General features: G+C 38.8%; 1 protein-coding gene across 1 annotated transcript; it reads left to right on the top strand.

Moving 5' to 3' along the window:
- The first annotated feature begins 11,916 nt into the window (after positions 1-11,916).
- On the top strand, positions 11,917-16,136 carry apof (apolipoprotein F). Its single transcript, XM_042497576.1, has 2 exons — positions 11,917-12,091; positions 14,011-16,136. The coding sequence occupies exon 2, from the start codon at positions 14,049-14,051 to the stop codon at positions 15,354-15,356; it is 1,308 nt and encodes a 435-aa protein (XP_042353510.1). The 5' UTR covers positions 11,917-12,091; positions 14,011-14,048; the 3' UTR covers positions 15,357-16,136.
- The last annotated feature ends 1,303 nt before the right edge of the window (positions 16,137-17,439 follow it).

The raw sequence follows: 17,439 nt of genomic DNA, 5'->3' as shown, positions 1-17,439 counted from the left end.
GTTTTTTTTTTTTTTTTTACATGGATATTTTTTTTATTTTACGCACATGCAGATTTTACCTATGGTTCCCGTGATCAATGATTCAGCCTCTCCTTGTCTGTAAATACTCCTCAGCACACGGACAAACCATTCCTGTTAAAAGAGAAAAAAGTTTAACTTTAATTAACTTTGGTTAACTTTAACACTCAATACATAGTTATCATAATCATCAATCATCAGCAATACATCACTTGCTTTCAGTGGCGTTCCTTTTAATGTGTCCTCAGTCTATTTTATAAGTCTACAAACAAAGCGTGTTTCTGCCAAACAATGGTCTGTTATTCCACAGCTTTGGATACGTTAGACCACAGGTTAACACCTACATCGTCAACATACAACAGCTTCCCTTTTACTGGAGGTAACTAGAAACAATTACCAACAGGACCACACTTACAAATGCCAAATGAGAGAAAATCACCAATTTGGTTGATGCTATTATCTGCAATAACTTTATACCTTCAGTTTATGATCAGTCCTGGATATTTCATAAACTATTGAAATATGCATATAACTATTTGGCATGCAAACTGTTAAGTAATCTTTTCCACACCCAATGCCAGTAAGATCAGTAAACGCATTACAGATGTCCTCAGGGTGACAACACAGTGTCAATAGCAATCTTGATGATTCATACTGTAGCGCTCTAATTAAATGGCTCTTTCTTGTCTCTGCACCATATGTTTAAAAGCAGGAAACAGGTCCAGATTTTTACCACGGATCTTGTAAATGGACCTAAACTTGTATAGCACCTCTCTAGCCTTCCGACCACTCAAGAAGCTTTAACACTAAGAGTTAACATACACTCGAAAGCAATTTGAGGTCTTGCCCAGGGATCTGTCAACATGCAGACTAGAGCAGGGGCCGCTCTTGTGATTAGCGGCCGCTCTACCTCCCCCTGAGCCACAGCTGCTTCTCACAATGATGCTTTGTCTGAGCACCATTGTCTTATTTGATCGTATAGCGCTCTGGTGATTTTAGAAGTCTCACCAAATGAATGGGCATCCCCAAAATAGTTGGAAATTACATCTTGAAGGTTTTTCTACGCTGTTCGGTTCCAAAATTAATTGTTGTCACCACTGTTGTGGTTAACCACTGTGCTACTAAGAAGTGTAGTAAGTAAAAAACCTCCTGAACATCTGGGGGCAGTTGCACAAAACAGCTTAAGATTTTCCTTTAAGTACGAGTTAAAGTTTCCTTAAAAAAAATCAGTTGCACGAAACACATGTAAAATCTTTTTACAGTGCAATTCCTTAATGTTTTAGCTTAACTAAGAACTTTTCAACAGCCTTAAATAAGTTATTTTCAGCCGATGGGAAATTAAGCCTTAAGTGTCATACTCAAGGAGATAACTTGCGTGTTTTTCACAGCCAGCCTCTAGATATTAAGTTATTAGAGAACTAAAGCAGAAAAAAGCATCCACACACTCAGTCTGTGCAAAAGTCTTTTTAATGCAAGCTTTCAATGAGACCTTCTTCAAGGCATAAACAGGCTGCCTTTTTTTCTGCTTTAGTTTGATGCTCTATAGCTCCAGCACCTTAGCTAAGTTTGTATACCAGATAAGCAGCGTTTTTTTTCTCCAAATTATTCGCAAAAAAAAGGTGAGCACACCAGGAGAAATTTCAGCTGGTTACAACCTGCAATCCTTACTGCTACGCCACTAAATCCCCCTAAATCTTACACACCGTTCCTTTTACAAAAGAGCATGCACAACTTACCGTATGTTTGTCCCCAAAACAGCCACACAATACACTGGTAAATAGTGTAAAGTAAATCAATAGATATTGTATGACCTTTTGGTTGAATTGCTCTCATTGTTGCTGAAGAAACTCACCTGTGCTCCACCCCAACAGATCAGCGAGGATGTGGTCTATGTGTCCTGCAGAAGATCAAGAGAAAATGTGATACAATGCCACAAAGCTACAGTATTGCAAGTGAGGTCAGTACAGGTAAAATACTGCATACTGGATACAAATTCATACTTTTTCTTGACGTCGGGATGTTTCTGCGACCTGCAAAAAGAGTTAGGCTTTAGACGACAAGAGTTATAGCGTCAGTGATAGAAATGCTGTGAGACGAAGTGGTTCTTGTAAAAAATAACTCACTGTTTGATTGAGCAACACTTCTCCTTCCCATTAGACCCACAAAACTGTTATAGTCGATGTCTTTAGATCTCTTCATCTCAGCATCTCCTCCGACGCAGCACTCCGGCTTAGCGTGCAAGTCAAAACATCATCTGTTAGCCTGTCTGGCATTATTGTACACTTCAGCTACACACTATAATGTGGCCGTAAGTCACTTGACTTTGTAGATGTCTTTAGTCTTACCCCAGTCAGTGATTTGTATTTGTCCTCCTGACATCCAGACCTCACAGGAAATAAGACAAGGACGACTAAAGCGAACAGTGAAGCCAGAGTGCAGCACTTTAGGGTTCTCTCCATCACTCTGAAATGTAAGTCAGATGTAAAGCAGACAAAATGTGCACATCTGGCTGACAATAAGTTTCCCTACAGCACTCTTCTTATATTGGTTTAACCAATGAACAAATACTCTGTGACCAACCCAAAAAAACATAATGTCTTTTACCATCGTCACATAATTCATTTATTTTATTTTTTAGTTAAAATTGTGACAGCTTTCAGGCAGCTGTAGCAGCAGAAACTAGTGGCCAGACTCACTCATAAGCTGTAGGAGATATTTGTTGTTAGTATTTAGTTGTTATTTGCTCATTATAAGTTGTATTGTTTGATTTATTTAGATGTTATTTGGATCAGAGATTGATAGTTTTCTTTTGCTAGTTATTTGTTGAGTTTATTGTAATTATACAAGTTAGCATATTTAGTTTTTGTGTAATTAGTATTGTGGGTTTTTTTGTTTTGGTTTGTGAATTTGGTAATACGGGAAACCTGCAAATTTATTTATGTCAATTTCTTTATGTCAGTTTGTTAGTAAAATTAAACTCAAGCTGAAATCATAGACCATAAGGGCCACTGACGCACCATGAGCATGTGATGTGTACATGTAAAAATCCACGAACAGAACAAAATACAAAGTGTGAAAAACACTAAATATGCTAAAAAAAAAATAACAATGATGAAACTAAACAAATAACTAATCTAAATACAGCAAACTCAAAAAATCAAACAATAAGCTACTATTTGTGATCAGCAAACAACAATAAATAGCTCCAACGTGAGCTGTTATGAGCTATATTATATAATACATAATTGTTAATTGTTTGAAAACCTCCATTAACTCCCATTTCATCTATAACTCAACCAGTATATTAAGTGGGTTGTGATTAATGTCATCCATTTAAATCAACATGACAGCCTGCAACAATCAGCCTCTTCCTCTTCAAATGTTCCTGTAATGCTCTTTGAATTACATCAGTCTGTATTTGCATTGCGTTGCATTACAGTAGATAATGCAAACATGTGGTGTTTATTTTTTTTTTGATTTAATCGTTTTTTTAATCGTATGTTCTTTGTAGGATTCCTGCTACGACTGCATATACTTACATGTTCTCACATGTACTCAGTTATACTTAAACATTTCCTGATTGCCCTCTTAAAACTTATTGTTTGTCTCATAGAGGAAACAATGGCAAACACAATATAATATAAAATGTATCTGTAAAATATTATTATAATCAGGCCAAACACCACAGTCTCACGTTTTTCCCAACACACTTCCGCTGTTGGCTGCAGCCTGACATCTAACAGTCACACTTCACCCTCAGAATGGTGTGTGAAGCCTGACGCTGGTGGATTTGGACTGGTTATTCTCCAAATATTATGCACTCTAAGATAACACACTTATGGGTCTGCACACGCAGGAAACAATTTTTAATTAGGCTAGGTTACACATAGTAATGCATGCGTGCAGCAACATGTAGATGTTTGATCTGACTACCAGCAAAGGGAGCAGGTTTTTCTTTTTCAGCGTTTGGGGTGACACATATTGGCAGGGGTTCAAGGGTACTCCTTCAAGAAATTTTGAGCAATTTATTTCCTACGTTCTAGTGAATATTTCTGCACCAATTTGAAGGACTGGGCAGTTAAGTGGATTTTAATTATAATTTCAAATTTGGTTTCCGATGATAATGAAAACAAGATATTTGAGATGAAATGATTAATGTGTTATGATTCTCTCATTCTGTCTTGTGTTATAAATCCAGCGCACTCCTTTCCACATTGGTATGCTTTTGCCCCTCCCTACAAACCCAAACTCACTCTCAGCCAGGCTGTTGCATGTCTGCTTAACCTCAAGGCTCTGTCATTAGAATTATGTTTGAGGTTCAGGAAGTTTATTTTTAATCTGATAAATGCATAATGTGTTTAAGTCAGTGAGCTATTGTATGAAACAACTGTGATCTCAATATTGACCAAAATAATCATGATCATGAGTCTTACCATAATCCAATTTGTTCTGTTTCTGCATCAAATTATGGTGGAAATTTCATCATACTTCCTGCTTCAGCTGTGCATAGTAGCTTCATCATATTTTTCTTGCAACCACCTACTTTATCTGGGGCAACGTCACATATATGAGTCGCATTATAGTCTGTCAATATAAAAGTCCCCTGCTATACGCTGGTGTAGTGGTTAGCACTGTCGTCTCAAATACGGGGTCCCAGGTTTGAACCCGGGTTTGCATGTTCCCCCCTGTCAGCGCAGAGTTTTCTCCAGGTTTTCTGGCTTCCTCCCACAGTCCAAAGACATGCAGGTTAAGTGGTGACTCTAAACTGGCTGTAGGTTTGAAAGTAAGCGTGAATGGTTGTCTGTATCTTTGTGTCAGCCCTGCAATACTTTGGCGACCTGTCCAGGGCGTACCCCGGCTCTCGCCCAATCACAGCTGGGATAGGCTTCAGCTTCAAATATCAGGTTATTACAATTAGAAAATATAGATCCTTAAAATAAAACTTCATAAGAAATAAATTGGTTTAATATAAATGGAGCACATTAGTTTTGAAGTGAAGATTTTTCATCCAATAAATTATGCAAAGTAATATGAGGAAAATTAAACATTTTTGTCCGAAAATAGTACAGTGTCCTTATGTCTCTTCTGGATAAGCACACTAACCAGTCACAGTGTTTTTAGGCTCCTTCATCACAATAATCTATTGAAAATGAATGACAACAACCTGAAAGTCTCACCTGTTAGCAGCGTCGAAAAATCTCGATCTGATCCAGCAGTTTAAACCGGTGATCTGTTCAACAGTTCACTTGGTATCAAAGACGCTCAATGCCAACTCCAAGTATCTTTCCACCCAGCAGCCTCTCTATCTCAATTATTATAGTCCTTGAGCTCATCTGTGATCCAATTAGTACTCCAACCGCCACCCAAACCCCCATCCCACCCCTACACACACACACACAAACACACACACACACACACACACACACACACACACACACACACACACACAGAGTTGGTAGCATCATTCTCATTAGTTTTTTTGAACAACTGAAAGCGTCAAAATGAGATTTTTAGATGCAATTATAATATAAAAATAAATGAAGCCTTTACAACATGTTTTTTTAGTGAAATAAACATTAAAATAGACAGTTTTAATGTAGAACATAAGCAATTAATCATGTCAAAAAGCCCATTCTTACTGATTTAACACAGAATACTCTGGTTGATCACAGCGAGTCATAAAATTCAGATTTACCACAAGGAGTGATACATCCCAGTTTCACACAACATGGCAACTAGTGTAGCTGGATTCATCAAAGTAATGCTTCACTCACAAAATGAACATTTGTTAATAAATTACTTAACGCATGTTACCTTGATTTCACTAAGTAAACAAAGTCAATTTTTGATGAATGGGAGTAAAAGCCGCATCACACTAAACAACAGAAAAAACTATATCGAAACATCACTTTACAAACTCTCACACAACTCATGCAGTGTAATCTCCGTCATTTAACCAGTCGTATGCTCGGTGCCTTCCTAACACGCATTTCGTCAGATTACCTGTAACACCTGCATACGAGCTGCAAGTTTGCGCGTGTAAGTTTTCGCTCTGCTTTTGCATTCCACTGAACAGACTTCAGATGCAGTCATGCTTCTCGTCCGTACATGACGCTGTTGAAATAGTAACGTTTTAGCAAAAATGCATGTGTTTGGGAAGTACTTTTAACATCCAACTGCGTGAATGAGATTTGCATTATACTGCAATAGTTGTGTGAGAGTTTGTAAACGGATGCTGTGTGTGTGTGTGTGTGTGTGTGTGTGTGTGTGTGTGTGTGTGTGTGTGTGTGTGTGTGTGTGTGTGTGTGTGTGTGTGTCTGTGTCTGTGTGTCTGTGTGTGTGTGTGTGTGTGTGTGTCCCAGGAGAAACTGAATGTAAAATGTGCCTGTTTAAGTGGACTGGACTGGGAAACAGCGTACGCCCTGCTAGCGGATATTGCTGCTCTGTCTTCACCATCAGTGACTGGTGTGTGAGAGAGCAGCAAGCCAAATAACTCCCACACTCTCTGAATCAATGAGAGGATAAGCGGAAGCCTTCTGGCTGATCCTTTCCGTCCACAGACAAATTGTTGATTACACCCACCTTGAATTTATGACGTCACACTTGAACAACACAAATCATTCTGTCTCACAAAACAACAACTCACTAACCCATACTGTGTGTGTTCATAACAGTAATTAGCATTTTTTCATTTTTTTTTTTTTTTTATTTTTTTTATTTTTAGATTGCCTAATTGCCTTGAAGCTTTGACTTTTGTTTGGAAAAGTGTTCTTTAGGAACAGCCATGAAAACTGGTCTTAGAGGTCTCTTGAGACAGGATTCAGATCCTGTACAGAGTTAAAAGTATTTTTTTCATGGCATTACACGTATCCTGGTTTATTGACTTATTGTGTTAGTATGAACTTTTGCACTCTGTGCAGTCTGCATGTATCCCTCTGACCATATTTATACTTATATGATGACAAAAAAAGGTTTGATGTTTTCAGGCTGCATGGTGAACTGTTAAACAGACAGAAAGGTTGTAACTAAGGCTGCCAAGCCATTCATTTTTAAAATTGTGATACGTTAATCACAATTAATCATATTTTTAAGTCATGTTTTAACAGTTTTGAAGTCCATACTGACAAAGTGAAGCAATTCCTACCAGATTGTCTTGATTAGGAATCTTTGGAGTGTTATTAAGCCCAAAGTCAGATGCAGGTTAAAGCTATAGAATCTATAAATAGGACATAGCTACCATGACAACACCCATAGGTTTGTGAACAGCTGTTTTGAGGCTATTAGTTTTTATTAGCATTTTGGCCACATTGTTTTTTTAGATCATGAAGTGACCATATTTGAATGAGAGGTTTGCTGTCTAAGAGCACTGGGTTGCATCTGACACTTGACTGACAACCTGTCACTCAAGTGGCCTCGCCCTTAAATATGTGTAACTTTGGGTCTTAATAAAATGTAAATAGGTTATAGAACAGAAATATCCCTTTACAGGCATAGTTGCTGATATTTTTGCGGGGAAGTGAAGAATAGATGTTACTGGATAACACTGGTGGATTAAAAATTGTGCATGTCTATGGTCAAGCACCTTAAGCAAACGCTTTTCGCAATCAAAATTAAGAACTGAATTTTTAAGATTTAAAAGATGCAACAAACTGTGTGTGTGTGTGTGTGTGTGTGTGAGTGTGTGAGTGTGTGTGTGTGTGTGCGTGCGTGCGTGCGTGCGTGTGTGTGTGTGTGTGTGTGTTTTCAAACCTAGGAGACTGAATATAAATCACACTTAATTAACACTTCAAAATTCGTTGGCGCACCAGCCTTTAGCATGAACATCACAAACAAGTTATTTCATCACCTTGAAATGTGATTTGATTTCATGTTTGTAAGATGCATTTCACCTCTCTCAGGTCAAACTTTACAAACTGGTGGTCGCACCACTGTCAGTATTTCGTTTGTTGAGGCAACGATCGGGGGAGTAAGCAAATATTCCCCCTAAGATTTAAGCTTGTGTGTGTTATAAACACAGTACAATAATGTCTAAACATCTCTCATTAGCTCCCCCAGAACTTTTGATCACATTAAATAACCTTCCTAAGGAGATGGTGTTGCCCGGTTTAATTTTTTTTCCCTTTAGATCACTTTAAGTCTTCTCGTCCATGTTGGCTTAGAAGTTGAGATTGTAACCATATTTACTGTACATCAGAAGTAGTTATGAAGTGTAGTGTATTAAGTGTAGTTATGAAAAATGTTATGAGAAAAATGGCATGGCAAGTTTGATTGAACTCATTTCAGTCCCACATCCGGAAAGAGGCAAAATTTAGGTTTTGCTTTAAATAATTTTTAATATAGGGCTGATTGGTTCCTTTTGCACTGCTTTATGACTTTATGCCAAAATATATTATATATAAAATAATACATTTTGTGGGTGTGTCTGCCTGATTGACATCTCTCCTCGGTCTGTTGTTAGTTTAGTTTTACGTGTTTGGGTGAGAAGTCTCACACCTTTATCATTCTGAAAGTAAATGGGGTTCAGTGATCTTACACAGAAGAGGTTAAAAACCTTTGTGTATCTGTGTTGTTGTCTGTTCTGTTACACTCTTCTCTTTTGTATCAAGATTTATTGTTTTATTGAAGATTAACTTTCCAGTAAATAACTGTTTAAGGGTGAAAGATAAAACACATAGCAAATACCTATTTACTAAAACTGGACATCATGTCAAGAAAAAAAAGAAAAAGCAACGTGTTTGTATTTAAATTTTCTCCCCCCTGACTAATAGTGTTATAATATTATGTAGAGTTGTTTTTGAAGGCAGATCAGTTTGGCATTACTTATTCAATTTCTGACATTTCTGTAAAGTAATCTGAGTAAAGGTTCATTTACAAACATTCAAGTGTGCCTCCATGATTCAAAACTAGTGCCTCCAAGTTCAAGAGTCAACTTTCACTACAGATTAAGACATGATAATTGCACTGGGATTAAAGGTGTGATCAGGAATCACAGATGTGACACACATCCGGCGAGCTAAAGCTCTCTGGTGGTTAATCAATCACACCACAGCTGTGAAGAGAGCAGTCGTCTGAAATTAGCACATTCACACGATTTTTGATGGACTCTCTTCCCGGCAGAAATCGAACTGCACACCGTCACACTTCGCCAGTTGTCGTTCCTGATAAATGGGTGAAACCCAGAGGGCTGATTTCTTGTGTAAAACAGGTGAGAACACATTAACAATCAACAACTTCACTTTTAACTTGCAGGCAGTACACAGTATATGTCACCTCTGCTTCAGTCTAATTATCTTAATGCTTTTAACTTAATTAACTTTATTAATAATTCATTTTAACTCAACAACAACAATAGAGAAAGAGGAGTCAGTGATGATACTAGAGTTCCTTTTTCTCTCTTCTCATTTAGGAGTAACTGAGGAAAGAATAATGAATAAGAGAAAGACAGAAATGAACAAATTTAGGAAAAGTTCTCTACTAAATAACTAAAAGTGGACATCCAGTGGCCCTATCAAAGACTTAAGTCCAATACCTAATCACAGAGGAAAAGTGACCTAAAAAGGGTTTTTAAATAATATCATATTTCATCTTTTTTGTGTGTTTAATTGTAAAATATCAAACGGACCTGAAGAAGTGCCAAAATTTATTGATTGAGTTTAAAATTGTGTTATTTAAGAAGCAATAATTAAACATAGATCACAAAAGATGTGGGCATCCCAGTTGAGCCAGTTCATTGTTTTAATTGTTAAAATTGTGCAGAAATTCCCACCTTGCAGTTATATGCCTCCGCAAACCAGTCAAGCTGCAGTAACAGTTTACATCCATGTCTGTGAAAACATGGATCTGCCCCCTTAGAACTATGTTAAAATATGCTTGCTTCCTGAGTTCCCCTAAGCGTTCAGCACAAAGTTGTATCGAGGACAAATGGGGCGGTCCTCACCTCTGGATAGACCTGTAAAGGGGGTTGGAGTCTTGGTTTGTAAGGTGTGCAGGATTTAGTGGCATCTAGTGGTGAGGTTGCAAATGCAACCATCTGAAACTTTTCCCATGTGTTAAGCGAGAATTAATTCAAAGGTAATAAGAACATGATTCTCATTTTCAGGTGAATATGAATTAATAAAAATCTAGCTATAAATAATAATTTACATTTTTGCCACTTTATCCAACTAACTCCTGCACATACGACCTTTAAGGTTCAGGTTAGAATTTAATTTTCAGTTTCGGGTAAGTAAAGGGTTTATGGAATACATTATATCAATGAGGGTCTTCACAAGAATAGAAGTACAGGGTTGTGTTTGTGTGTGTCTGTGTGTGTGTGTGTGTGCGCGTGCGTGCGTGCGTGCGTGCTTGTGTGTTTTTAAAGAGCAATAGAAAGGAGGAAGTGAAAGGGAAGGAGGTATAATTGAAGTGACGTCGGGAACATGGTTAAATTCTTTGCAAAAAATAAAATGAGTGTGGTTAGAAAGAAGCATGCAAGCTTCAGAAATTGTGTACAGATGACCATGCTTGTTTTTCTCATGTACTCATTGGATAAAATACACTGTTGCACTGCAGTCTGACAGTGTTTTTTTTGTTTGTTTTTTTCTTATGACATTGTAACTTCAACTTCTGCATTCTCCTCTGTGTTAGACGATTTGGCCTGGATCTGAATTTCAACAGAGATGTATATTCATCATCATAGTGAGTCTCAGGTCACATTTCTAACTGACACTGATGTGCTGTTACTGTCAATAAAAACCATGTATCTCTAGTTTTGCTTTTTTTTTTAAACCAACTGGACGGTAAAGTGTTCCAACACTCGAAATTACCCTTAAATACCTGAGGGCTGGCTTGATTTCTTTTAAACATGAGAAGACTAACCCTAACCCAAAACTTAGCAGCATTAGTCAAAAGTCAATTACCTTAAAAATTTGGAGTAAAAAAAAAAAAATGAAAATTATAATAATTTTGTTCCATAATTTGAAATATTAAGCCTAATTGTTATTATTATGAATATAGTCTTTCCTAATATTTTTCCCCTACATATTTTCCCCTTGCTTTTTAAAAACAATCTTCTGAATCTACTATTTTCTTTCAAAATTTGTGAAACTTTTGTGAAGCCTTTTCCCCATGTTTTTGAAAGAAATCACATCAATTTGAAAGGCATCTGGAAGCAGCACAAGGAAACTGATGTCACCACAGTTTTCAAGGGGTTAATTTAAAAACCCTTTTGATTACTTAAAAAAACATGGTCACAAATCTGAAAAAGTGCTATTTTTCTTTGCTCATGGAAGCTTGACTTTTTTTGGGAGATACATGGTTTTCATAGACAGCGATGGCCTGCTCCAGGGCAAAGTCGTGCTGTTCTGGGTGCTCTTATTGGCAAAGAGACGCACATTTACCAACAGTTTCTATAGCGTGAGTGAATGGCGCTTCAGAGAATAAAAGAAGCCTTTTTCCAAAGGAAGTTAGTCCAGGGACGTAATGTGTCTAGTTGTATGTTGCAAAAAATTGCATGTACAGCCAGCAGGTCAGTACTAACACACATACATCAGTTATGAAGTGGAGTTTTGTGTATATTTTCAAACATCTTTTCTTGTGACTGAGTTCAGGCTTTACCTCAGATAGCCCCTGTTTTCCTCACTTGTGTCTTGACTGTGTAAGAGATGAATTTGCTCACGGCATGAGGGGAGATTTCTTTCAAGTATTTGGGTCAGAAACAAAACCTGCCGACTGAGCGAGAGGGAGCAGAGGGCCGGGGGAGGGATGAGAGGATAGCAGGGCAGACAAACAAAACTGCTTTAGAACACATGGACTTTCCCCACGTGAATCAATATTCAAGCCCCGATCTCCCTGTTGAGCAATGAGGCCAGTGAGAAGAGGGAGCTGAAAGACAGATGAGACAGAGGGAGGGCCCAGGGATGTCATGTGTACAGGAGGAGATTCTCATTGGAGGCAAAGAGAAAGAAGATTGCTATGCATGTTTTGAGGACAAAAAAGGGATACAAGGAAAACAAAAAGCATCCTACACACTGAAGCCATCTTGGTGGCACTACACTCTACACTACACTGGACTCCACATCTGACTGCCGTTAAGGTAGGTGCTGTAACAGCATCAAAAGATGTTATGAAATTATGAAGTTGTGGGTAGAACAATATTTCTATTTTTAGTTGCAGTCAGTGCAGGAAAAAGAGGACAAGCTAAGTGTGGAGGCTCCGAAATTGAATGCGTTGCTCTTTCTTGCATTGTTTGCAGCATTTTTTAAAAGCATTTTAAAATACAGATTTTTTTTTCTTTTACTGTGAACCAATGTTTTTCCACTATTACATTTCATTGCTGCTCTCGTATGATACAAGAATCTTGCAACTTGAATAATTTTACTCATAATTACAGTTATAGAGGGACAAACCTTGGTTTTATCAATGTTTCTGCTCAAGATTGTTAAAATATCTAGTCATGTAATAAGCTTATTTTACACCACATTGAGTGAGTCATTTGAAAAAGAAAATTCTGCAGTGAAACAGGTGCAGCAACAAAACTGTCTCCAGCCAAATCTCTGTGTGAAAGAACAGAAAAACACACACCTGAATAAATTGACAAAAAAGTCACAAATTGGTGCATCAAAATTCACCTGAATGCAGGAGTGTTTGGTGCCCAAAATCCTGGCATAGGACCTCCAAACCATAGACTGTGTGAATAATGGACGCCACTACCGTGATGTCACCCATTGGTTTGTGGACCTTTGCTTTGAATCCTTGAGTTTGGCATTATGAGCGTAGCCATCTTGTTATCTTGTTTTTTGGAGCCAGAAGTTACCAAATTTAGGTGAGAGGTTGGAGCTGTGGAGGAGCGGGGTTTGGAGCTGACTGACAGCCCGGTGTAACTCTAAGCCTTAATAAAATGCAAGCAGGTGACTTACATAAAAATTCACCCCCGTACATTTGTGATTATTGTTGACATTAGCTATAGAGACCAAAAAATGTTTGTTTTACCAAGCTGTAAACATGTTTATTACTTCTGCTCTAAATTTGGGCATTTACTTGCTTTTGGTGCCAGCCTCAAGTGGCCATTAGCTGAACTGCAATTTTTGGCACTTGTGCATTGGCTTCCTTATAAGCCTCAGAGGTTGCAGTTTTCTCCAAACTAGGGCTGTCAAATGATTCATTTTTTAAAATCTCGATTAATCACAAAATTTTAATAGTTGATTGTCATTAATCAAGTCCATTATTTTGCATTTTAAAACAGTTTTGAAGTCCATATTGACAAAGTGACGCAATTCTTGACAGATTTTCTTAATTTTCAAACAACGTAAAAGACTGCATGGGACAAGCATAAAGTGGGCCTGTCTTTAAAGGGAGACTCATGGGTACCCACAAAACCCATTTTCATTAAGATATCTTCAGGTCAGAGGTCAAAGAAACCCCTGCGAAATGGCCATGCCGTTTTTACATTGCCAAAATTTATCATAACTTTAAAGCATGACATGGTTGGTACCACTTTTGGATTCCTTGTGTCTTCTATTTTCAGATGATACCAGTTTTATCACTGTAACTGTAAAACTCAGCCTAGTACAGCCTCTTAAAGACAGGAATGTAGGCTGGCGATTAATGCGATTTAAAAATAAAAAAACGCATTATGTACAGATCTTAACTGTATCACGATTAACATGTTAATGCTGACAGCCCTAATCACCCAACCCTATACAGTTGTCATAATGTTCATATTAGCTTAGAGACCAAAAACCGTTTGTTCTACCAAGCTGTAGACATATTTATTATTTCTTCTGTAAACTTGTGCATTTACTCACTTTTGGAACCAGCTTCAAGTGGCCATTCGCTGAATTGCAGTTTTTAGCATTGTTGCATCGACTTCCGTTTTCAGCCATAGAAGTTGCCGTTTTCTCTAAACCAATTGTTTCATATGTGCCCCCCTCATTTTTAAACAAAGCCTACCCCCTTGCATTAAGGACTCATTTATGTTGTTTTCCCTCTTCTTTTCTCCTGTGTTTAATGTAGTATCTTGGGGGAAAAAAGGCTCTAATAAGTGTGGAATAATGTTCTCCAAACTGAAGTGGCTGATTGTGATCCAGCTCCTGTTGAATGAACAGGCTCTGTGCAGGGTCCCACCTCCTCTGGCTCTGAGAAACACAGCACTTCCAGGAGCTGACTTCAATGAAGTGGGAGAGGAGCACGCCAAACAGGATCATCAGTCTCTCCTGGGATCCAAACTCCAGCTCCAATCTGCAGAAAAACCCGATCCTGCATTAACAGTTACACAAGAAGAGAAAAGAGTTCGATCTGCAAAAAATATCATATCAGTCCTCAGGGCGAAGCTTCAGATTCAAGATCATCTCCACATTCAGGGGAACGTCAGCTGTGAGGAGCTGCTGGCTGCCAGCACCGTGGACGACCCCTCATCCTCCATGTTCCCCCAGGAGCTGCTGGGTCTGTCTTTAGTGCCCGTGCTGGTGGTGGCAGGGTGTCCGCAGGAGGCGCAGACCCTGGTTCTCAAACTGTATGACCTACTGGGATTAGCAGATACAGAGGAGCTCCTGATGGAGGTGGAGGATCTGATAGGGAAGAGAATGAGGAAGTCCACGCCTACACCTGCATCAGGAGCATCGCCTTCAGGTGGGGATCGAGCAGAGCGCCACATTGAGGCTGTGATGTTTAACATCCAGCAGCTGGCCGTAGTGGGAGAAGGTTCCTCCAAGCAGGAGGGGCATTGTGAGGGTTGGACGAGGGTGAGTGGAACCTCGATGGCAGGAGCAGCGGTGGAAGGAGCCAAAGGTGATCTGGAGGAGGCTCTGAGCGCCTGCGAGAGACTGGGAGTCCTGTGCGCTGGCGTGACGAGCAGTGGACCACTCAAACCTGGAAAGTACCAGGCAGTGTTTAAGAAAGGCAGTCGTGTCCTGCCCTCTGAATCCACAGCGTCTGAATGTTGGCTCCATCAGTGCAGCACAGAGGAGGATGATTTGACCCCGGCTGCCTCAGGTCGACGGATGAAGCGAAGCCCCCAGAGGAGCTGCATCAACAAAAGCGAGGAGCGTGTGTACAATGTGGTGGAGTGGATCCCTGCAGTGAGCACCCTCTATAACCTCGGCACAGCTGTGTATTACGCCTCAGTCAACTGCTCCGAAACAGCCAAGCAGAGAGCCATCCTCAGCGCCGTTGACCTTGGCACGGATGCTCTCATGGTCGCCACAGGGGGGACCGCCGGGGTCGCAGGCTACGCCCTGGGCGCAGGGGTGAAGACTGGCGTGAAAGCTGGTGTCAAGTATCTGCTCAACTCCATGAGGGAAGAAGATGACGTGCTGGTGAACCAGTTCAGCTGGGAGGAGGGTGTCATCACCATCCAGTAGACACAAGGATCAATAATGCAGCCTGTGAAGCTTTAGCAATAAATATGATTAGTTTATACATTTTTAAAAACATGATCAATGTTTGGTTTTTGAGTAACACATTTGCTTTATCAGACTTTATATAATCTAGGTTATTTGGAAGATTACACATTTTTGTATTACTCAATGGATTACCAGAATAACGATGAAGGGAAAAAAAGCTTTTTTTTTTGGTTTTGTGGACTGCGCACACAAATTTCATTTTATACCGTTTGACACAATAAGTATTCTTTTTTGAAGATGACGTCAGTGATTTTTTAATTTGTCTGTAAATTATGTGAATCGGAATTAGAAAATTCAGTCAGAGTAAAACATTTCTTACGCATGAATTGTAAGCAGTCTCAGTTATATATACACATACACACACACACATATTATAAGTAAACTTTGGACCTTTTTGCTTGTAGAAAAACAGCACTTTTGTGCGTAATGGATAAAACAGTCAAACAATGTATCATCAGCAACTTTTGAAGAACTGGTCTCAGGAAATTAAACCTTCAATCCCTCAATACTTTTATGTTGCTCTCCATCTAATGTCTTTTTTTTTGGTCACTGTCCTTCATCACTCTTATTGTTTTCTTCTCTTCCATGGAAATGTTGTTTTGTCAGGTCAAAGTCACATTCCCACCTCTTGTGTTAATTGCAGGGACAATAGACTGAGAACTCAGTTTTGTTGTTTTATATGTTCTTTTTTCTGTAAATGTCAATAAATTGTGTATTAAAACTATATGTATGCAGTGACTGTCTGTGTGGGAGTTTTGCACAAAGTCATATTGTTTGGATTGTAGAGTTAGACAGTTTAACCCTTTGAAACCTGAGCAAAGAGAATGAAGAAATTCGTAAAAAGAATGAGAGGATTACCCAAAAATTACCCTATTAGCCGCTTCTGTCATCACAAACATGGCTGGAAATGTCCCAATGTCTAATTAAAAATACCCAGCTTTGTTGGCACAAACACAGATGGAAATGTCCCGACGTCTTGTTAAAAACACCTGGTTTTGTCGCCACAAACATGACTGAAAAAGCTGCACTGTCTCGTAAGAATACATGGTTTTGTCACCGCAAACATGGTTGTCTCGACATCTTGTCTAAAGTATCAGGCTGTGTTGCCACAAAGAGAGCTGGAAATGTCCCAACCTCTCATTAAAAAAAAATCCCGGTTTGGTTGCCACAAACTTGGCTGGAAATGTCCCAACATCTTGTCAAAAATACCAATTTTGTTTTGGTTTTATACAGTGGTCTGCACCTAGCAGTCATGCCATCCACCATGTCTTCCTCGTAAAGAGAAACTAGCTCATATATACATGTAATCTGAATAACATCATCTTAGAAATGTTGGTATGATAGGTAGCTATGAAATATACAAATATAACACATCTGTGGTTTGCAGACTGATACAATGCCAGCATTTTATTCTGGTGACTGGGCTGATATTTTGCTATGAGACTGAATGGGCTTTTTTATGGGCAACATTTTGCCATGTCACAGTTGGAAAAGTAAAGGTGTAGCTATATTTTAAAAATAATTCCGAGTTCCTCTTAGTTTCTTTAGTTTCAGGGTCCTGATATTGTGCATGTTGGGTCGCTGACACACTGTCATGACTTACTGGGATACTTGAAACGAGCAGAGTCAGAGCAAAAGAGCGATAATCAGCTATGACTATTTGGACTACTGTGACAGGTTACTATGTCTGCTGTGAAAAGGGCCCATTTAAATGACTATTTAAATCCAGCTGGCTGACATCTCTCTGTTGAATTTGCATATTCTCTCTGTTGTGGTTTCCTGCTTACACTCCAAAGACAGGAAAGTTTAGAGAACTCGGTGTGTGTGAGTTTGTGTGAGGTGACCTGTCCAGAGTTTTGCCCTCTTGTCATTTTGGAAACAGCAACCAAAACTAGTTAATCTCATATGGATGGAAAGAATTTATTCCGTTTATTATGTTATTGTGTCAGCCGATTATTGATGCAAACTACATGTTTGTCAGCAGATCATCAGAATAATAAACAGATGTGAATAATTAATAATGAGCATAATGATCCCTCTT

This window comes from Plectropomus leopardus, chromosome 2 (assembly GCF_008729295.1).
Source record: "Plectropomus leopardus isolate mb chromosome 2, YSFRI_Pleo_2.0, whole genome shotgun sequence".
NCBI lineage: Eukaryota > Metazoa > Chordata > Actinopteri > Perciformes > Serranidae > Plectropomus > Plectropomus leopardus.
This window is presented reverse-complemented; position numbering and strand designations above follow the sequence as displayed.